This window comes from Danio aesculapii, chromosome 19 (assembly GCF_903798145.1).
Source record: "Danio aesculapii chromosome 19, fDanAes4.1, whole genome shotgun sequence".
Classification (NCBI taxonomy): domain Eukaryota; kingdom Metazoa; phylum Chordata; class Actinopteri; order Cypriniformes; family Danionidae; genus Danio; species Danio aesculapii.
Genome location: NC_079453.1, coordinates 23,447,128 through 23,470,238, shown reverse-complemented (window position 1 = coordinate 23,470,238; position 23,111 = coordinate 23,447,128). Strand labels below are relative to the sequence as shown.

General features: G+C 37.8%; 1 protein-coding gene across 1 annotated transcript in view; it reads left to right on the top strand.

Annotated features, from left to right (window-relative positions):
- rims2b (regulating synaptic membrane exocytosis 2b) overlaps positions 1-23,111 on the top strand; it is a 244,016-nt gene that overhangs the window by 95,599 nt on the left and 125,306 nt on the right. The window contains exons 6-7 of the mRNA XM_056479213.1: positions 9,260-10,137; positions 18,227-18,438. Of these exons, the coding sequence (XP_056335188.1) occupies positions 9,260-10,137; positions 18,227-18,438 (1,090 nt within the window). The remainder of the gene's footprint in view (positions 1-9,259; positions 10,138-18,226; positions 18,439-23,111) is intronic.

Below are 23,111 nucleotides of genomic sequence, written 5' to 3'. Positions count from 1 at the left end.
TGATTGATTATACAGCCCTAATTCACAGTAAATGTGAAATGATTGATCATCTTTAGGTAATCATATTAGTGCTACAGTCATCATGCACTCAAAAAATGAGCTTTGCTGCTTGTTCAAACTAAAGCAACTCTAAAAAAGCCCAAACAGCTGTAAGGGCTCAATTTTAATGATCTAGGCGCAAAGTCTAAAGCGCATGGCGCAAAAGCATTACGGGCGTGTCCGAATCCACTTTTGCTATTTTAAGGACGGAAAAATATGCTCTGCGCCATGGTGCATGGTCTAACATGGTTGTGCTTGTTCTCTTAATGAGTTCTGGGTGTGTTTTGAGCATAACGTGCATTAAACCAATCAAAGTCTCATATCACATTCCCTTTAATAGCGTCACCTCATGGCACATTTGCTATTTACATGGCAGACTTTGTAAGTGGATAAACTGAGTGCTTCACTAGCGAGAAAACAGTTAAACTAAAAATCTGCTCAAGGATAAAGAATGAGCCTCTTCCGTTCGGCCTCTTTACTTCCTCTTTACTTTACCTTTACTCTTTACTTTGTTTCCTTATCCACGAAAGTAAAGGAGTAGTGTTGTACGCACTCCACTGAAGACATTCATTAGCCCACATATTTAATTTCATTTGTTAAGCACAAAGATTTGTTTCAAAACTATTTCTAAATTCAGTTCTAATTTCCAGCAAATAAATAACAGTTAAATCCAAACACACGTCTTATATTTATGCCCCATATAGTAACGCATGCGTCTCCAAAACCCGACAGATGGACAAATCTAATATAATACAAATATAAATATGCATAAAATAAATAATATTGCTAATAATAATAACATGATACAAATGCAAATTGTCATGAATGAACTGAAAAAAGGCATGGAGGCAGTGGTTTTTATATTTATGTTGAAAATAATCATTTTTGTAACATTTTAATCCTTAAATGTTTTTCATATGTAAATCTATTTGTGTATTGCTGTACATCCTGTGTGTATTAAGCAATGTGTAAGTGTTTGAACCCACATAGGCACATAACTAACAGGCTCTATGCTGCTTTAGACCTGCTTTCAGATGGTCAATGGCGGAGTCTATTTTAGTTCTACAAAATAGCAACGAGCCAACAATGTGTATTAACACACCTCTGTTTTAGACCAGCACGCCCATGGGCCTACAAAGTGGCACAAATGGATTTGCTATTTAAACAATATGAAGCAAAACGTGAAAATTACGGTCGCCCTTGTCTGATAGGATAGAGTTCATTTCAACACTTTGAAAGTGTCTCCTGGGGTTCACTCCCAACAGAGTTAGATCAACACTTTTAAAAGTGTTGGCACATCGACACCTACAATAGCAGTAATTGAAACTCTGGCCAGAGTTAAAAATGTAACTATACTTAGTAATAAATAAATTTTGCATTCGGTGTAATTTTTTTCCTACAATATATTGTTATTTTATTCTACTCTCTTGAAAGTAAATACGGTAAAGATAAAAAAAGTAAATTACAAAAAAAAAAAACAAAAAAAAAAAAACATTTCACTCGTTCACCATTTCAATAATTTATTCAGCTTTTAATATGCAACAATACTGCACCAAATATGCTTTATTATTTTTATTAGAACAGTCAGTATCAACAAAATATGTATGACCAGTGCTCGAAATGGCTGTTCCAGTCTTTTGGTTGACTCATAGACAGAGCTGGCATACCTACAGATGTTTTAACAAGTGAGTTTGATGTTTCATCAGAGCAATTTGAAAGTTCAATATAGCGTCACTCTGATCGTTTTCTTCTGAAATTACATTTTTTACTTCATAGAACAACTTGGCTTGCAAATCTTTCACTTCTGGTGTTTCTTTGGTCATCAATTATTTAAAATTTAATTTCTAAAATTTTATTGCTTATCTAAAATGAGCTGAAATGACATTGTTTTATGTTCAGTCCACTTAAATTTGTAATAACTTAATTCCTTCATGTTGTCCCAACACAAATCAGTTGTGTGAAAGCCAGCATTTTTTACAGTGTGGCTGGTATTTCATGAATGGGCAATGAAAATATTAAGTCAGTCTGTAATAAGTCAGTTTGATTTTACTCCACCGCCAGACCAATTCAATGGAAATTAGAAGTCTGTTTGAAAGGAATCTCACAAATAGCACAGTCTTTTGTTATTTTGTGTGGTGCTGTAATGTTTTGTAATAAATATGAAAGTAAATACACACAGTACGTCATGATCACATGTCAGTGTCTCAGCTGTGCTCAAAATAGCCTTTATTTTAAAGCAAACAACCTCAAGTATTTGTCCTGAAGTTTGTTGTAACATACTGTCAAGACAGACGGCATTTTAAAATGTGCTCCTGTGATGATGTACCTGTGTGTTAGGCTGATGTGATTGAGAAGCTTAGAAATGACAAGGCTTGAATCAAGGGAAAAATATCACTCCATTGGCTAGCTTTTTTGCTAGCATGCATAAGATGGCACAATGGATGATGTCACATTTACATTTAGACATTTAGCAATCATTTAGTGCCGGAAAATGGTACAGCTCAATATGGTAGTGCTGCTGACTCTGCAGAATTGTTTAATGATGTATTGCCCATGTCAGTAAAAGTAAGTTTGCCCAAGCAGAACTCACCACTATAATGCTGGAGTACTGTGGGTGGTTGTTAAGGCATTTTTATGTGGTTTCCAGGGTGTTCTCAGTGCCTTTTAGTCTGCCACATTCACTCCTTCAATGTCTGTGGGATATTTTCAGACACAGTCAAAATTCTCCAGTCACAAAAAAAAGTCAAAACAAACTTCTTCTCAACAAATTATATAATTTTAAGTATCAATTGTTCCTATGAAACAAAAAAGAGATGAAAACGAGACAAAAATAATTTAAACAAAATATTCTTCCATTCATTTCTCATCTTTGACATTTCAAACCAGTTTTGTTTTGTTGTTGTTAAACACAAAAGAAGATTTTTTGAAGGATGATGAAAACCTGTAACCATTGACATTCATTCATTCATTCATTCATTCATTCATTCATTCATTTCACTTTGCCTTAGTCCCCAATCATCCGCATCCACTGAATTGGCTCTATCACTGTCTCTCCACTTCTCCTATAGCTGGTGTGTGGTAAGCGCACTGGCACCGTTGTCCTGTGGCTGCAGTTGCATCATCCAAGTAGATGCTGCACACTGGTGGTGGTGTGGAGAGACCCCCCCTCATGATTGTGAAGCGCTTTTGGTGTATGGTCATACGCAGTAAATGCGCTATATAAAAACACACATTACCTTACATTACATTTATTCATCAGGGGTTCCCACAGCGGAAAGAACCGCCAACTTATACAGCATATGTTTTACACAGCAGATGCCCTTCCAGCCGCAACCCAGTACTGGGAAATATCCATACACACTCATTCATACACGTACACTACGGCCAATTTAGTTCAATTCTCCTATAGCACATCTTTGGACTGTGGGGGAAACCGAAGCACCCGGAAAAATCCCAAGGCAACACGGGGAGAACATGCAAACTCCACTTAGAAATGCTAACTGGCCCAGCCAGGACTCAAACCAGTGACCTTTTTGCTGTGTGGTGACAGTGCTAACCACTAAGCCACTATGTCGCCCATTGACGTTTATTGTAGGAAAAACTAATTCTATGGAAGTCAATGGTTACAGGTTTTCAACATTTTTCAAAACATCTTCATTTCTGTTTAACAGAATAATAAAGTCAGACTGGTTTAGAACAAGTCAAGGGTGTAAAATTGATTTTCAGAATTGTTATTTTTGGGTGAACTCTCCCTTTAAGGCTTGTCAGTAAATGCTGTAGATCAACTGTTATTTTTGGATAATGTCATTACATAAAAAAAGTATCAATATGCCATAGCTGTTGCATCTACTTATTACATTATCCACATAAAAGTATTAAAGGTGCAGTATGTAAGTACCCAGTGGTTGAACTAGGTATTGCTGTGCAAATTTAAACGTTGAATTTGGTCTTTTTCCACTTAGCTCCTACTCTGAAAACTCTGCAAATGTAGGTTGCCAGATTGACTGCACCATCATGAGCGGCCGTGCCTGGCTATCGAGCAACAAAAGGAATCTTTCATGTTAAAGGAGTTTTAGTCCAAACCATCACCTACAATTTCTATTTTTAAAAACTATTTCTATTTCATGTGGCTGAACAGAAACATAAACTGGCAACGATCACCTCAGCAACTGATTATGCGCTTTTTTAGTGTTAAATGTTACAAATGTGACTTTGAATATGATTTTACATGACAGTTACAGTATTGGCATACTAAAAGCAGCAGCAGATCATTTAACTCAGAAAATCTTATATGAAAATTAATGTTAGAACTGAGACTCAACAACAAATATCAGTCACTCAGCATGTACTTTTACTTAATATGTTTACTTAATATGTGTTTATTAATTAGAACCTTATAATTTTGTTGGAGTGCAGTGCATTCTGTGCTTCTGAATGGCTGTATTTAAATGTTTTTGTCGTGCTGGTCTGGTGCAGGGGCAACACAGTGCCTCAGTGGTTAGCATTGTCGCTTCACAGCAAGAAGGTCACTGGTTCAAGTCCTGGGGCGTTTCATCAGTTGGCATTTCTATGTGGAGTTTGCATGTTCTCCCCGTGTTTGTGTGGGTTTTCTCCGGGTGTTTCAGTTTCCCCCACAGTCCAAAGACATGCGCTATAGGTGAATTGAATAAACTAAATCGGCTATAGTGTGAATGAGTGTTTATGGATATTTACTGGTACTGGGTTGCAGCTGGAAGGGTATCCACTGTGTAAAACATATGCTGGATAAGTTGGCGATTCATTCCGCTGTGGCGACACCTGATGAAGAAAGAGACTAAGCTGAAGTAAAATGAATGAATGGTCTGGTACAGATGGATTCTTGTGCGTTGCGTGTTGTAAGTACACGGTGTTACAATGTATGCTGCTCAGCTAATGTTTATGTTTTTAATTCCTCCAGGTGCTCCGGTTTCCCCCACAGTCCAAAGACTTGTGGTACAGGGGAACTAGGTAGGGTAAATTGTCCGTAGTGTATGAGTGTGAATGAGTGCGTAAGGATGTTTCCCATAGATGGGTTGCGGCTGGAAGGGCATCCGCTGCGTGAAACATACACTGGATAAGTTGGCGGTTCTTTCCGCTGTGGCGAACCCAGATTAATAAAGGGACTAAGCCGAAAAGCAAATAAATGCATTAATTATTTGCTAATTAAAAACTATCTAATGTGGATTTTGATAACTCTGAATCTGTATCTCATTCGGTGACTGCTGTTCTTTTGAAACAGCCTTCAAGACTGAAATTAAATACGATGTGTTTTTTTACTAAGGCAAGGTCTAATTGAAGTATAATTGGATAAACTGGCAGTAGGCAATAGAAACCAAAACAAAGACAGACATTCCGAATAATTGACTTTATCATTAAGTATTTTCACTTAGCATGTGTCTTATATCTGCAAACATTTTATGGTATTTTATTCTTTAAAAGAGTCAAAAACCTACATACAGCACCTTTAATATAGAAAAATGGATTTAATTCTAAAATACTATAGAGAAACAGAATATCTGTATATTGTATCCAGTGTAAATATAACTAGACATAGGAAAGGTTGGGAGGAAAGACTGGAAGCATCTGCTGTAAGTGAGCCGTATTGGCATGGCATGACGTAGTTAACACAAGAGAGATCATGAGAGAAAGGGAGGGAACTAAATGCTTCTGGCTCTGTTTTGGCACTGCACTGTTTCTCTAACTCAGTGTGACACTCTTCCCCTGATGGTTCTGGCCACAGCCAAATACAGTGCCCTTGCAGGTTAACCACTATGAAAGCTATGGCTCAAAGGTCTGCACTGGCAGATGGATTTCTGACCACTGAAACCAATCCAACTGCCCACTCTCACAGAGCTTTATGGTCCCTGTGGGCTCCTCGCAATGAAAGAGCTCTAGGGCAGGAACAACAGTGATGCTTGTTGACGTATTCCTGCTTAAACATGAGAGTCCTGAAGCCCATTGGAGATGGGCTCATGGGCAGTGAACTTGAGGTGACTAGTGCCATCAGATAGTTTAGTCTGTGTCAGCCTGCGGAGCTGGTAAGACCTTTTTTCTGAGTAGGAGATATGAATTAGCCATGAGTCAGCCTTATTTACAGCTGCTACATTAGAAAAACTATATAAACCAGAGAAACAGTTTCATATCAGATTTCAAATTTAATTCATTTGAACATCACACTCGTTCATTCATTCATTCATTCATTCATTAATACAATGTATGAAGAAATCAGGATTAGGACCCTGAACTGGGGATTTAACCATGGGTCACTTAAAGCCTGTTTGATACTTCTGTGTATCACTGTATCCCATAGTGGCTATCTTGTAGCCATGCATTTATGCTTGCGCATTCTGCTTTTGTTGCTCTGATAATTACACTTCTGATACACTAACAGGTAGTAAGGTATCCATGTCCCTTTTTTGTTGAATTTCTTCCCGGGTGTTTTGAGTTTACACCGTAAATGCATGCAATACTATTGTAGAAGTAGCTGACAGTCACACTCAGACTCATTCAAGGACGAAGACTGCAGGAACAGGTGAACGTGCAATACATTTATTTTTATAAAGTAGACACAAAACCAAATTTTTTCTTCTGGAGCTCCTCCAAAGGCTTCCAGCCTCACTCAGCTACCATGGCATCCCCCCCCCCCATGTGTCACTGCTACCACCCTGACCAATCACAGGTCTTGTGTTAGGTGTGTCTGTGATGTGTATTTACATTTTTTGAGAGTGTCAGGGTATGGCGAAGGGTATGTCACTACACAAAGGCAATGCTAGACCTACCACACACAATCAATGCAGAAGCATGAGGTCACCTTAAATTCAATATTTACACAGGACATTCTTAAAGGGCACCTATCATGCCAAATTAGCTTGGAATTTTTAAGCTTGAAAGCTTGAAAACTTGAAGCTTGAAAATTTCCTGTAAAATGAGCGTTTTTCTTAACCTCCTGTTTTTGTTCATATTCTTTGCGCTAAGAGGTAAATTACTGAAACTACACTCAACAGCCTGAGAAAAATGCTAATTTTAGCTAATAAATTTCAGATGGCAATTAGTTTTTTTGCACATAAACTCTTCATATAAACACAAAAGGTCTCTTTTTAAAAATTCCTGACATTAAAATAGGATCTAAATTCCAGCGATTTTGAGGCCCACTGTAACATGACACTGAAGTGAAGTTGTCACATTTGCTGTTAGTAGATGTGCACTGAGAACTTTGTAATGGCGTTTCTGTGTGACTCATCATTGCAGAAAGGCTTGAATAAACTCCACAACAAATACATCATAAAACCATTGGAAAACTTCCTAGTTCAGTCTTACTGTGTTATTTTTGACTCAGAATCTGGATCTCTGCTTCATTCATGTCTGTCACTGTGGTGTTTATCTGATGTGACAAAGTAAAAGCAGACACACATGTTGAAAAGGTGGGCAGGGAGAATCAGCTCGTTTATTTAAAGGCACAGGTTACAAAAACAGTTACAATTTCTTCTTACCTAAAATTGTCAGCATTGTATATTAAATGATCTGATGGGTATTTTGAGCTGAAAGTTTTAAGCTGACACAGTCTGGAGACACCAAAGACTTATCTTACAACTTCTGAAAGGGGTAAAATAGGAGTCGTTTAAGGCAGTGGTCACCAAACTTGTTCCTGGAGGGCCGGTGTCCTGCAGATTTTAGCTCCAACCCTAATCAAACACACCTGAACAAGCTAATTAAGGTGTTACTAGGTATACTTGAAACATCCAGGCAGGTGTGTTAAGGCAAGTTGGAGCTAAACCCTGCAGGGACACCGACCCTCCAGGACTGAGATTGGTGACCCCTGGTTTAAGGCGTAACTATTCACTCTTTAGTTAATAGTTAGTTAGTGTTATTAATTATGTATGTAAAACTGTGTATAATATTTAAACTGAAACTTAAAGAGTGGAAGTGCTGTAAATTAATTTGTAATTAACAATTCTTTTCTTCAGTTATTCTGTTATCGCATTGACCAGTTCAACTTAGGCATGGGCCAATACAAGATTCTGACGGTATAGTAACCTTAGATAAAAATATCACAGGGTAACGGTATCACTGTATTGTGATTACTGCTCTAAAATAAGTTCTTTTTAAATATCTGGGGAAAAAAAACAACATCATTTTCCCCATTGAACACACTATATTTTATTTTAAAAACATTAAAAAATATTTTGGAACAGTGGCTTTTGATGTTGAGGGTCCTTTTCAGCTGGAGATACTGTTGCCCTAAAAACTATAAATAGGTGTAAAAAAACATGTAAAAAACAACAACAACAACAACAACAACAACAACAACAACAAAAAAAAGCATACAGTACATATACTGTACACTCTCAGAAATAAAGGTACGCAAGCTGTCACTGGGGTGGTACCTTTTCAGAAGCTACGCATTTGTACCTAAAGGGTCCATATTGATACCTCAAAAGTATATATTAGCACCTAAAAATTTTAAGAGGAACATATTTGTATTTTTTTAGGTACTAATATGTACTCTTGAGGTATTAATATGGACCTTGTAGGTACCACCCCAGTGACAGCTTGCGTACCTTTATTTCTGACAGTGTAGTATAGGAATAACATAAAGCAGTGATGGCCAAAGTAGGACCTGTGGGCCAAAGTTGCCCCATGGTAACCTTTTATTTGGAAGAGAGGGAGAATGATGGGGATGTTTCGAGATTGTCAATTCAAATTTAATAAAACTCTTTGTTTGTTTTAATGTTAAATGCTAACTGAAATTAAATGTTTCAATTAAATGGCGTAAATTTACCCGACAATGCAGAGACTTTGGTGAGCAAATCAAGTCCAGGGCAGATTCTGCCTGACTAGAGTAGCATTTAACTCCGGTGTGGTATAAATGTGATTTATTTATTTATTTATTTTTTTGCAATAAGTTGTAATTTATTAGATTTATATTTTATTTATATTTATTTTTAAATATTAGAAAATAAATTACGCATGGCAACTTTAATGTAATATAGTTTGGTATATTTACCTTTGGCTCACGGCTCATAATGATGTTGGATTTTTGGCCCTTCATACGAAAAAGTTTGGGCACCCCTGACATAAAGGAACAATATAACAAAGTTTTGGTGGTTTTAAAACCTTAAGTTTTCCAAACAGCGTTAAACCTTGAAAACAGTTATCATCCCATGCCTAGTTCCACTAACACTGATTTCTTTTACATTCCTAGAAACAGAAGCCCATCAGCATCCAGGGACCCAAACGCGGCATATAACCAAAGGGAGGGGGAAGGAGGATTGCAGTATGCCCCGGCTGAAGGTGGCATGCCCCGCTCTCCGTCCGACTACGGACGTGACCCTGGCCGTTCGCCAAGGAGTTCAAGAATGTATAACGAAGTGGGTGACTATCAAGACAGTCGAGGACGCTGGCACTCACAAGGCCAGCATTTGGATGGCCAGTTAGATGACTATGAACTCCAGAGGCGGCGTGAGGAGGAATACCAGGCCCGATACCGTAGTGATCCCAACCTGGCTCGCTACCCTATTAAACCCCAACCGTATGAGGAGCAGATGCGCATCCATGCACAGGTGTCACGGGCTCGTCACGAGCGACGTCATAGTGATGTTTCACTTGCCTACACAGAACTCGATGAGCCTCTGCATGGCCCCGGTGGCCGGCAGTCGCGACTCCCTCTTTTGGGAGGCCCAAGTCAACGATCGTACTCTGTTGACAGGAGCTCACCGGGACATCGGATGTCAAATCATAGCCCACCCACACCACACCGTAGCCCTGTACTAGGTGATAGTCGACGAGGACTGGCAGAGCCAACAAGGAAACCCATACCCCAACAGCACCACTTGGACCCTAGCTCAGCCATGCGCAGGAATAAACGGGACAAAATGGATAACATGTTGCGAAATGACTCGTTAAGCTCGGATCAGTCCGAGTCAGTTCGGCCTCCTCCACCTCGACCCCACCGCAGCAAACGCCTTGGCAAGCTCAGAACCATGGGCAGCTTTAGCAGCTCAGAGGAAGAGCTAGCCACCACGCCAGAGTACACCAGCTGTGAGGATGTGGAGCTGGAGAGTGAATCCATCAGTGAAAAAGGTAAATGCTTCTGATTCTGAATATGGTAGCTGATTTGAAAAAGGTTGTGGTGTTACAGTGGAACAGTCGCATGAAACATTTATTGTTAACACCAGTCTTATCAGTGTCCTAAAGAGATGTCATTTTAGAGTAGCTACCATCCAAGATCTTAAATTAGATTTCTCTTTATTGACCCTTGTCTGCATGTTCTAGTCATGTACACATGGGTTTCCACTAGGTTCTCAGGTTTCCTCCACCATCCAAATGTATGTGCTATAGGTTGATTTAGGTGAAATGGTTAGAGTAAGCTCTTTGTAGTGTACGTGTGTGTGTGAATAAGAGAGTTTGTGGGTGTTTCTCAGCAGAGGGCTTGATTGCGGCAGGAATGGTGTCTGCTGGTAAAACATGTTCTAGAGTAATTGGTGGTTCATTCAGCTGTGGCGACTACTCATAAAAAAGGGAATAAGTTGAAGTAAAGGGAGTGAGTGGGTGATCCTTTTGGATTTCTCTCTCTTCGATGAACACCAACTTTGGCAGAGCAGAACTGTTAATGGTGATTGTGAGGTTAGAGTTATGGTGTTGTGAGTAATGATGTTGCCTTACTGACTCAATTTGAGGAGGCTTTTTTAATTAGGAGAAACTGGTGATAACATTTATTGATGAATTATGGCATTTTTTTTTCAGTTCAGCTTTGAAGCCAACTGCATTTAGAATTAAAATTGTTGTTAAAAGCCAATGCTGAATATTAACTAGATTGTGATAATATAGTTTCTGCCAATGTGTTACTGTATGTTTAATGCAGTTTTTAGTTATTAATATTTCATGTATAAAACTTTGAGAGACTAGTAGACTGAGCATTTGGGTTTGTGAATGTTTGATGAATTATCAATATAGGAAGTTGAACAATTAAAAGTTTAAAGACTTGCAAGTAGGGCTGGGTGATAAAATCGGTATCTGTATTTATTGACCGAACACTATTGTCAATATCAATTTAAAAAGTTTCGTAGGAAGGCTATAGTTTTACTAAAATGTGGCTGCTTAGCGATTGCCTTGTAAGGAATGCCAATAAGCTTAAGGTGTAAGTTAGTCATTTCCAATGGAGGCGCACTACTTGCACTATGCGCACATGGGAACGACACACACATGGTGTGCAAGTGGCTCACACGTGATGCGTGCATTTTCCTGGTATGCCTAGTTAAAAAACATCTGAACTTTTAAGAATGCCACGATTGCACTGCACTACTTTTATAAAAGTAAAACTAACCAAGCTGCTTCACACTTTGTATGGAATATAAACATTTCAGTAATAATGATAGACTAATTACTCGAGACAAACAGCGCACCCAAACACCCAAACTGCAGTGCTTTTTTACTTTTCTCCATAAATTTGTATCAGAGCTGCAGCAATCGTTTGTCCGTTTGTCATCCTCTAAGAAAACAGTTGATGGTCGCCTCTTTATGAGAGACGCCAGGGGAGCACGAGCGCAAATCACATTGAAAATGGTGAAGGAAACCACACGCTCACGCAGGTCACTTTAGGTCAGAATAACAACACATGCTAAAATGAGTGCCGTATAGCAGCAGTGAGAAGATTGTAAATGAAAAAAGGATGTAATGATGTCATAAGAGTGGCTTTTTGGTTTCTTTTCTTGTGCATCCCAGCCACTAGCTCCCCATCTGAAAGATTTTTTAGCTTAGGGGGTAGTATAGTCATTCAACTTCACAATTTGTGATGTTGCAATATGTATTTGAATAATGATGGTTAGCTCCTTTACTTGAAAGCTCAGATTTGATTCTCAGAAATTTTGTTTACAGAGTGTGAGGTTTATTGTATCATTAATATTGACACCTTACAACTGTTGATCTAAATATATATTTTTTTGATTATTAAAATAATTTGCCTTAGTATTGTTGGTAAATGAAAATAAAATGGTTAAATTAAAAAAAATCTCAATATTTCTAAATGTATTGTTAAAAATATTCAATAATTATCGATACCGAATGATATGAAACGTGATATCATGATATGCAATAATGCAATATCATCCAGCCCTACCTGCAAGATTGTTAAATTGACCTCAGATTTATCATAGGTGCCAGACTATTGCTAATTGTCTTTTAAATTCTGCTTTGACATTGTTGAGCTCAGTTGTAACATACATTATTTGGTAACCTCTCACCTCCTTTTTCTGTCGATAACTGCTCTTAAGATAAAGGAGAATCCTCTGGTGCTGTAAATTATATGAGGTGAGTCACATGACAGGGTTTTAAACCATGGAAGGTGTTTCATTATTTAGGCAGGTTTAATTATGTAATGCAAGCTGGGCTGAAGATGGTACAATATGAGTGAAAAAGCTAGAGCTTTAAAGCACACAATCATACATTGCCATTCTCTAATAAGCTGACTTGTGCTGGAATATGAATGCTCACAGATTTAGCTATAAGACAATTAAAGTGAGTAATTATGACCCCAAATGACCGGATCATATGACCTTTGTAACTTAATTACACCTAAAAGCTGTACCTTAGAATAGTAATTTGTGTTACTATAAATATTTTATGAGTTAAAAAAGGTACCACAACAACATATATTTAAGGTTACAGCACCAGTGATAAGCTGTCATTAAAACTACAACTTTTTTATAAGAATATATCTACATTATAGCAAGGCACTACTGTTTTGATGATCCACAATAAGCCAGGTCAGTTTGATATTAATGAGAACACAGCAAATTGGATGTCTAAAAATGCAAATAGACCCTGCAATTCTCATTGATCAGTAGCTGCCTACTATCACAGTGCTACAGCACAACTTGTTGTAGAAAATGTAATTTTCTTTTGCAGTCCTGTTGGCCATTATCCATCTTAGTTTGGCATGTAGAGATATGCAATTATTTCTGTCCTTCCAATACATTACATACCTGTGCTTCTCATTCTCATGGTAGATAAAGAAAAAAGTTTTTCTACCATGTAAGATATGACCTGTGTTTCTGGCCCCTCCCATAAAAGCTCTGATGTGTCAGGGTCACAATTAGCTCAATTGGATAAGCTTCTTTGCACAGGAGCAGTCTTGAGAGAGCTCCCCAAAGCCTTTCCTCCATCTCTAGAATTAGCGAGAGGGAGTCCCAGGAACTTTGCAGTGGAGGGCGCTGGCAAAGGGTCACTTTCATGTCAAAGTCAGAAAGTGAAATTGCACCAGTGCATCTGTCATGGCCTACTCTCCACCACAGCTACTTAATGTACTCGAGAGACTACAATGGAGCAGAAGTTTATAGAATGTAGGACAATTGGTGACCCATAGATTTACTTGCTCTCTTGCATCCTGTTCTTTCTTAATTTTCTCTCCGCTATCTAAAGTGTAGCTGACATCACATGAATAAGCATCCACACACTCCTAATCTCAATAGTTATTTGGTTTTAGTGACTGTATAGGTTGTATCCATGTTGGTATTTGTTAAGGCAGTGGATGTTTCCCAAAGTTCTCAAACCAAAAGCAACTGTAGAGTTGCCACAAATGTAGCAGACATCCAATCATTCTTTCTGACCTCATAATAGAGGCACACCTCTTGACTGTAGACAAGAAGGTGCTTGATCTCTGACAAGCTTATCCTTCTATCGAGTGCCATTGGACATACGTCAATCAGTCAATGTCAACTCAACCTGATTGGTTAAAAGTACTCAATTCCCTCCCCATCTGCGAAAAGAGAAAAGGATTTGGTCAAAGTAGCAAACCGGTGGAGGTGCACACCAACACGCTACACTGTGTGAAGTCAGGGAAAATGGTGGTAAGTTAATATTTCGCCAAACCTTCAAGACTTGCAATGGAGACATTTCTGCTGCTGTGTGCTTTGGAGTATTTCTTAGTCTTAAATCAGTAAGGGCATCTAAATGTTTGTTCTTCTCTCTGCAATTTTCACTTTTGCATAAAACCACCAACCAGAAGGTAGAAAAATCTAAAGAAATGGATAGGACTGTTGGTTGTGTGCAAGTGATTGAGGCCAATGTGTGCTACCATGGAGCCATGAACGAGCTGTGGGGGTTCTTGGAGTCAAGGATCAGCCCGGCAAACTCAGGGAAACAGTCTGCTGTGATGCGGGGACTATGTAGGGCAGGGTGTTTGAGCTGGCTTACAAGAATAACGGTAAGCTCATTATTCTAAGGCATGGACTCCATTTCAGTGCAAGGAGAGAGAGAGAGGGAAAGGGAACTACACCGTAAGATACGATGAAAAATAATGCAAATTCTTTGGTTTGAGATCGTCCTTGTAAAGGATGTACCAGAGCTTGGCGTACTGACCCAAGTGTGACTTGAAGAGCTGCAGCTAAGTTCTGGCCTTTGTCCTGGTAGACGTGGTCAAGTAAATCAGCTTTGCGGAACTTGCCAAGGTTTGGAAGGGGTGGTGCAGCAAAGACGGATTATCAACAATATATTGGGACTACACAAAACTGCTTCTTTTTTTAAAGACTCTTGGGGCAGTCTACACATGGTGCTTGGACCAATGGCGTATGCTTCTGGTTTGTGAAGCATGGTGTATGTTAAGGCAGAAGTAATGTCTGCTGAAGTAAGTTTTTTACATTGCTCATTCTTTTCATGGTAGCACACAGATATAACTGCATAGTGGCAGGGAAATTGGGGTCAGGAGGATGCCATGCTGGTGGCAGGAATCAAACTTCTTGATTATTATTATTAAAGATTCCATGCTGTACGCTAGGATACAGTTTTTTCCCATTTACTCTTGTTTTTGTGATATTGCAGTGATCTTAGCTTTTAACATTATAAATGCATAATACCATATTTATTTCATTTTTCAACCGCAGCTTGGTTTCTTAATCAAATATGCTGTTCATTCTGTGCAGTGGTACTGTTGCAGTTTTGTTTAAAATAATTTATTTTGCATATGTAAATGAATCGAAAGAGGATGATGTGAAGTGTTTAAATGATTAAAGTGAAATGTGAACTTGAGCTTTATGTTGGAAAGAAGGTGGCAGTACAATATTACAATATTGCTATCCAATCGCAACCAATGTGTTCAGTGATGTAAAATAAGTTGAAATTTACCTTTACTTAAATTTCGCATCACTTTAGGCAGATTTTTGTTAACCCTATGCTTGGCTTACAGCTAACATAACTTGAAATAATGTTAATTTGTTTTTGTTTTTTACTAATGCCAGCATGTCTTTGAGGTACTGCCATGTGGTACTGAAAAAAATAAATGTGTGTCTTTTTTGAAAACTTTTTGGAAAACTGTTCATCTAGTTTTGTGATTTTGTTTTCAGGTTATGTTTTTATTTGATACTGTACACCTTTTAAAAACTGTATTTGCTGTCTATTTCCTTTTACATATTGATTAGGTAAGTGTGCATAAAGAAGGTAATTGCTACTGCTATATGTACATTTAAAGGGATAATTGACCTAACATTGTAAATGCTGTCGTCATTCAGTCACTCTTATGATTTTAAGCCAAAATATAAATAAATTTTTTCTTTAAAAAAATACACTGGTAATTTCTTCCCATTCATTTGTGTTGAATGGGGGCTGAAGTGTTCCTCAATAGCTCATTTCTACTGAGTGGTACTGTACGGTTCTGGTCACATTTATCAGTCTTGGGTTTCCACTATCAAAAAGGTATCAATGTTACGACAGAAAGTTTCAATTAACGTCATCCTCGCTTGAGGAAATGTCTACAGTAAAGCTGTACGGGTCGTTCACATATCATATGAGAAGCACTTCTCACAAAACAGATGCTTTATACACAAAAATACTTGTATATAAATGTTCATTTCTAACCTTTCTATGAACATGATTTGATTATGACTGCAGATCAATGACAGTGCAAAATAGCCTACTGTAATTATATTAAATAAATAAATAAATAAATACAATATATATGAACATATACACTGGAAAAAGGTGATTTGCTATCTTCAGGTTGGAGGAAAGTCCTTACCCCAGGTGGAGGAGTTCAAGTATCTTGGGGTTTGTTCATGAGTGAGGGAAGGATGGAACATGAGAGTGACAGGTGGATTGATGTAGCAGCAGCGGAAATGCGGTCCATGTATTGGTCCGTTGTGGTAAAGTAGCTGAGCCGAAAGACAAAGCTCTTGATTTACCAGTCAATCTTCGTTCCTACTCTCACCTATGGTCATGAGCTTTGGGTCATGACTGAAAGGACAAGATCTCGGATGCAAGCAGCCGAAATGAGTTTTCTTCGCAAGGTGGGAGGGCGCAACCTTATAGTTAGGGTAAGGAGCTCTGACTACCGGGACGAGCTCGGAGTAGAGCCACTGCTCCTCCACATCGAGAGAAGTCAGTTGAGGTGGCTTGGGCATCTGTTTCGACTGCCTCCTGGAGGCCTACCTAGGGAGGTGTTCCAGGCATGTCCCACAGGGAGGAGGCCTCGGGGAAGACCCAGGACATGCTGGAGGGACCATGTCTCTCGACTGGCCTGGGAACCCCTCAGGATCCCACCGAAGGAGCTGGAGGAAGTGTCTGGGGAGAGGGAAGTCTGGGGTTTACTCCTAAGACTGCTTCCCCCGTGAACCGGCCGCAGAAAAGTGGATGAAAATAAATTAAATTAAATTAAATAAAAAAATCAGTGAAAGAGAATAACTATAATTACTACAACCAAAACAAAATAAATCATGTATTTAAAATACACTGATATAAAATATAAAACAATAATAATAATAATTAATAAAACAAATTACATTGAAAACAATTGAATATATATGTTAAATACTGTAACGGCATATAGGGAAGTCTGGAGTTCTCTCCTAAGACCGCTGCCCCCGCGACCCAGCCATGGAAAAGCGGACGAAAATGAAATGAGATGAGATAACCACATACAGCCCCTTAGAGACTATGACTATAGAGACTATGTTACCATTTACAGAAAACTACACATAGCATACATTTAGTCTTTACTTGGCTTCAAAACAACATGCAACATATAGCGACATTCAGTGCAAACCTCTCATCTGTGTCTTTAATCTTCACCAACACATGTAACCTCTTGTTAGAAAGTAATTCCGTCATTACGGGTTCAAAATAGTTCAAAAGGTGAATAGTTAAACATAGCAGTTTGTTTTAGGTTGTTGAAAAAATAATTTGCTCTTTTTTTTCCCGGCTTCTCTTGTTTTTCTACGCTTCACTCTTCACTCTCGCGTTTGTCAGTTTCTGAAAGGATCGGATGTCAGAAGCACTTCAATAATCATGCGCACGTTATTATCATGAGCTCAAGAAGTTTGTTATTTCAAATATACATGTACGGCGAGCTCTCTAGAGCTAGACAGCCTCGTAAAACAACAACAGGACACAGCAGATTTTGTTCTTGTTGGCTTTGTGGCCATTCATCAAGACGACGACAAGGTTTGTTTGAGCTCGTTATTATATTTCGTTATTATATGGATGTATAGTATTACGATGTAATGTCTCGGCTGTGTATTTAAAAATGGCGCTTCCTTTGTTTTCATTCTCCTGGCTTGTATATGCACTAGTGACACTTCTCTGTAAACCAATAGCGTTCAGCTGTGCGTCTAGCACCAAAAAGTGATACGGTATATTTAGCTTTTTGGTACCTTTTGACAGTGGAAACAGCCATAAAAGTGTACCACACCATACCGTACCACTCAGTGGAAACGGGCCATTAATAATGCATTGCTATTTCTGTCTAAAACATCCTTTCTAAAATAAAAAATATAGTTTATTTTACAGTAATTGTTTAAAGAAAAAAGGGCTTGTATATTCTTTATAATGTTTCAGAGACACGAGTTTTATTTTGTAAAATGACAGTAAGTAATGACAGCATTTTAATTTTTGTCAATCTACTCCTTTTAAAGACCTGTAAAAGAAGGTGTTTGAGTAACCGAATGTCATGTATTTGCTTCTATGAGTTAATTCTTGTTTACACAAGTGTGTGCGTGTGTGTCCTCTCACTGTGCTGTCCTCAGGAGATATGGATGGTCACTGGTGGGACCATGCGTCTTGGCATAGCGAGGCCTCCTCAATGTCTATGGTGAGGCTTGTGATCCTGTCGTCCCATTTCCCCTCGTTGAATTCACCTTTGCATGTTTTGTTTCTCCTCCTTTTTTATATCATCCATAACTTTTAGGCAACATTCAAAGGGGAAAAAGAAAAACAAATGAGCAGGCATATTTTTTGGACACCAGTTATGCCCCGTCTGAGAGGCAAAATACAGTGGTGCGATTTTGGGAGGGCTCCCATGAAGAAGACGCGGAGTGGTGCGAGCCGCAGGTCAAAGATTCAGGGGTTGACACTTGCAGTAGCACCACGCTAAACGAGGAACATAGTCATAGTGACAAGGTACTGAGACCACTTCCTGCCGCCTGCCTCTCGCTTCCTGTGACTGACCTGCTCGACATGCTCACTGTTTCTTCCCCTCGAGGGTTTCCTTCTCTAACCATGTCTCTCAGAAGAGAGGACAACCCTCTTTTTCTTTTTTTCTTCTTCTTTTTTTTTGCTTTGCTCCACTATCTTCTGGCTGCAAAGTCGTATAGCGCATCCTAACACACAGAAAGATGAATGACAAACTTCCTGGCACTGTTTGCTCCATATGCTGCATGCTTCTCGATGCGGACAGATTATCCATTCTGATTGCAAACCTGTTTTCCTCACTTGGTCACGTCACCTTTTCACACTGTTTCCCCCTTTGGGATTTCCTGACATGATTTTTTCCACACAATCCTTCAGTCTCAGCTTAAACACAGGGATAGGCTAGTGTGGGAATCAATCTTGCACTAAGCAGTTGTTTTTCTTTTCCCCTTTTCACTGTCTCATTCTTCATGCTGTCCTTTCCTGTCCCGCCTTTTGTTTTTGTGTGTTCACCACCTCTTCCGCAATAGTCAATAGAAGTAGCTTGCTACATCCATACTTGCTTGAGGGTGTGACAGCCGTTTTTTTTTTTTTGCTTTGTTTTTTTGGTTGATTAATGGATTGATCTAGATCAGTACTTCTCAACTGGTTTTTCTTTACTTGGCTCAAATTTAAAACTGATTTGGTAATGGTTTGCTATTGATATTTGCATCTTTACCATGCGCAATGTGCTAAAGCAACAAGCATGTGAATTGTCATAACTGACCACTTGAAGTGATATGAACAGTGAATACATACAGTGCTCAGCATATACAAGTACGCCCCTCACATATCTATCTTTTAAATTCATATTTTTAATAGGAAGCTATACAATATTATATTTGTGCATATACATTAGATTAGTCAGTACTGAAGCCAAATCTGCAGCTTATATAACAAAATAACTTACGATAACGGTCCAAAAACTAGTACACCCAAATTTATATGTTATAGAAAAATTTTAAATACAAATTTAACAACAGAGGAAAAAATCAAGAGATGCAAAATGAATAAAAAAAATATATTTTTGCAATATTTTGCTTGAATTTAATTGTATTATCTTTCTATTCCTAAATATGTTTGGTGACTAAAATATTATTTTAATAAATATATGTTTAATAAATCTGTTTTGTTTAAATGCACCAAAATACATTGCCTATATTCACCGAGAAATGGATAAAACTATATACATTTTCAAAATGGGGTGTACATTATATCAGGGGTACTCAACCTTTTTCACGTCGGGGCCCACCCTTTTCTCCGATAAATTTTTGAAGGCCCATCTGTCTGAAATTTAGCAAAAAAATGTTTGCATAAAATGCTCATTTAAGCCTTTATTTATTAACATACATACATACATATATATATATATATATATATATATATATATATATACACATATAAGAACCAAAAGTCAAGGGAGATTGCGAAAGACCAGTTTCTGCTTTAAACTGGAATGGCTGAATATCTACTATTAAATATGTACTTTTCATAAGTATACAGACAAATGTAAAATACAAAATACTCTAAATCTGTTGAAACGCATCGATCTGATGGCGGTTGAGTTTTCAGCTGGATATTATTGGGAGATCGCTGACAGGAACACCAGAGTGTGTCTGAAGCTCTTATGCAAGTTCATTTTGGCGGAAACACCATTGAGCCTCGCTAGATCCTCCTGTATTGGCGCATGTCCGTTATAAAACACTCACAGGACATTAATTTGGACAACTATGATGATATATTAAATAGTTCACAAAAAATACACAAAGAGAGTCTTTCACTTTCTTGTCACGCATAGTTTGTGAATGAACAGACTTGCGTGTATTAGTTGCAGACCCGATTATGAGGCTGTTTTTGCACCGAGTTAAATTTAGGTAATCGATCACAGAACACGAGAAAATGTGTTACTTGTAATGTTATATAATAATATATAATAATAATAATGTTATATAATAATAATAATAAAATGTGTAATGTGTATAATATTGAGAGTTAATTTATATATATATATATATGTATATGTGTGTGTGTGTGTGTGTGTGTGTATATATCACATTTTATTTGACCGTAGTCTCTCTAAATGTTTAGTAAACATAAATATATGTTACTATAATATTGATAACACATTATTACTAATTTACCAAACAAAACAAATTGTGGTCAATACCTCCCAAAAAGAATTCAAAAACTCACAAAATTGCAAAAGATTTTGTGTAGTTTGGACATTTTTATTATTTTAACTGTGTGCATGTCAATATACTACAAACCATGTTAACTAAAAGTTACACCAACTATTGCTAAATATTAATCTGGTAGAGAAAATAATGGCATGTGGACTCAAGGAACCAACTTACTGACATGTAAAGGAACAAATCACAATTAATTCTATTTAGAATAATGTTAGCATTATGAAAATGGAAACTCGGCATGCAATCAATGCATCATTCAAGTCATCAGTAGTCAATAGTTCTGAAAGTCTGGCGTTTAGGAGATGTTTAGTTGAAGTGCTCTGCTATCTTCGTTTTTTTTAGCGACAAACCATTTAAAAAATGTGACTCACGCTTTCCTTAGATCTGGTAGAATTCAACTAATGCAGGGTATCCAAACTCGGTCTTGGAGGGCTGATGTCCTGCTGAGTTTAACTTCAACTTGCTTCAACACACCTGCTAGAAGGTTTCTAGTATATCCAGTAAGAGCTTGATTAGCTGGTTCAGGTGTGTTTGATTAGGGTTGGAGCTAAACTCTTCAGGACACCGGCCCTCCAGGACCTAGTTTGGACACCCCTGAACTAATGAGATTCCCAAAGTGTTTTTTTCACCTTGTTGTAATTTAAGATTTTGAATAGGAAAAAGTATTCACATTCTCAAAGAACTGGGAATACTTTGAGAGCTATGGCTTGTACCACATGTTCACAGTTTTATATAAAGTAGACTCTGTTTGGGTTTCATTAGTTTTTCCACAAATAGTAAATGCATAATTTCTGAGTTTGAGGAATCATATTTCTTAATCATATGTGCACAGCTTGCATGAAATGTCCAACACGATCTCACAGCATTTCCTAACTTTTTGATTTCTTCTGAAGTCTTATGAATTCACATGATCTAATTTGTACAATTTAGTACGATTTGCTTATTATTCAATGACGGTTTGGATTAAGGTCAGGGTTGGGTGCCACGCCTCATTTTCAACATCGTACTAAGCTTGTATGAATTCGTACAAATAAAATAAATATGTAAAATAGTTACGTTTCCTCATGGGATCAGGAAATGTCAAATTAAATCATGGTAATTACAACATACCATGAATGCAAATTTTGGCCCTGGGCATCAAACGTTTAGCCATTTTCATGATGTCTGAAGCCGCCTTTCCACTGCATACGACATTTGGACACGACTGTTGGAATGCGCCCCCTTGTGGCAGTCACACAAAATTTTCAGTTTTGTAGTGCACCATGAAAGAGAAGATGTTCTCGCAGTGTCCGAAATAAAGGAGAGCAAAAGCAAGAGTCTTTCTTCTCTGTGCGTTCACCATGGTTGAATTAATGAATAGAAACTCATAGACCGCTAAAAACATTGGAGGGAATGTGGAGACAACATTAAAAATATATTTTTATTATTCATTTAGGAATAGAAATGGTTTTTAATATAGACTTTTTTTCTCATTCAAAAAATAACAATAAAAACGGTCTAGTCACAGGAGTTTAAATATTTCAATGTATCCGCAGCTCAAATCAGATCAGAATTTTCTGCATATGGAGATGATCAGAACTCCACACAGCTCCCAAAGTACTCTCCATTGGAAATGAATGACTTCTGGTCTGTCGCTTGTCATCTGTTGTGTCCAGTTTAAAGGATGCTTGAGGCTGAGACTAATTAGATGGTACCTTTAGCCACCTCCAACCTTAATTGAAATGTTCAACAAAATTGAAACTTATTGTAATAATAAAAATCATGTAAAACAAACTGTGATCTATAGAATGCTGTCATAATTTAGTATCATTAGGTGACAATAAAGAAGCAAATAAATGAAGTAGATAGTGGAAAAAAAGGCACTACTAATGGTAACATCAGAGATTCCCAATGGGAGGGTCTTTTTTATTTTGACCTTGATTCCTTTTTGTCCTGGTTCTTGTTTTTTGTTTTCCCAAGACATGTTTAAAGCCTTTATATGTTCAAACCCATATTACTATATAGCTGTTTTAAAATGCCTTTCAAAAATAAATTTTTTTGCAAAAATGGCATTCTATAATCAGTGTAGACCATTGTTTTGTTGGTCTTTTTACTCTATTGTATACTAAAACCAGAACAATGGTGTATTCCACCAGTTGAGAACTGCTGATCTAGTTCACCGCTGTGTGTTGCTGTCTACAGAATTGTGTGCTTGATACCTTAAAACATGTCCTGTCTATTGTCTGTACTTGATGAATGCACAAACCGACCCTTTTAGACATTTCTTTTGAAGATAATGACTTTCATGCTGTTGTCAAAACGCCAAGATTCTGTCATAATTTGCTCACCCTCATGTAGTTACACACACCTGTATGGCTTTCTTCCTTTCTTTTCCCTGTGAAATAGAACAGGAGATGTACTGCAGGAGCTTTAGTGTGCTCTTACAGTATTCACAAA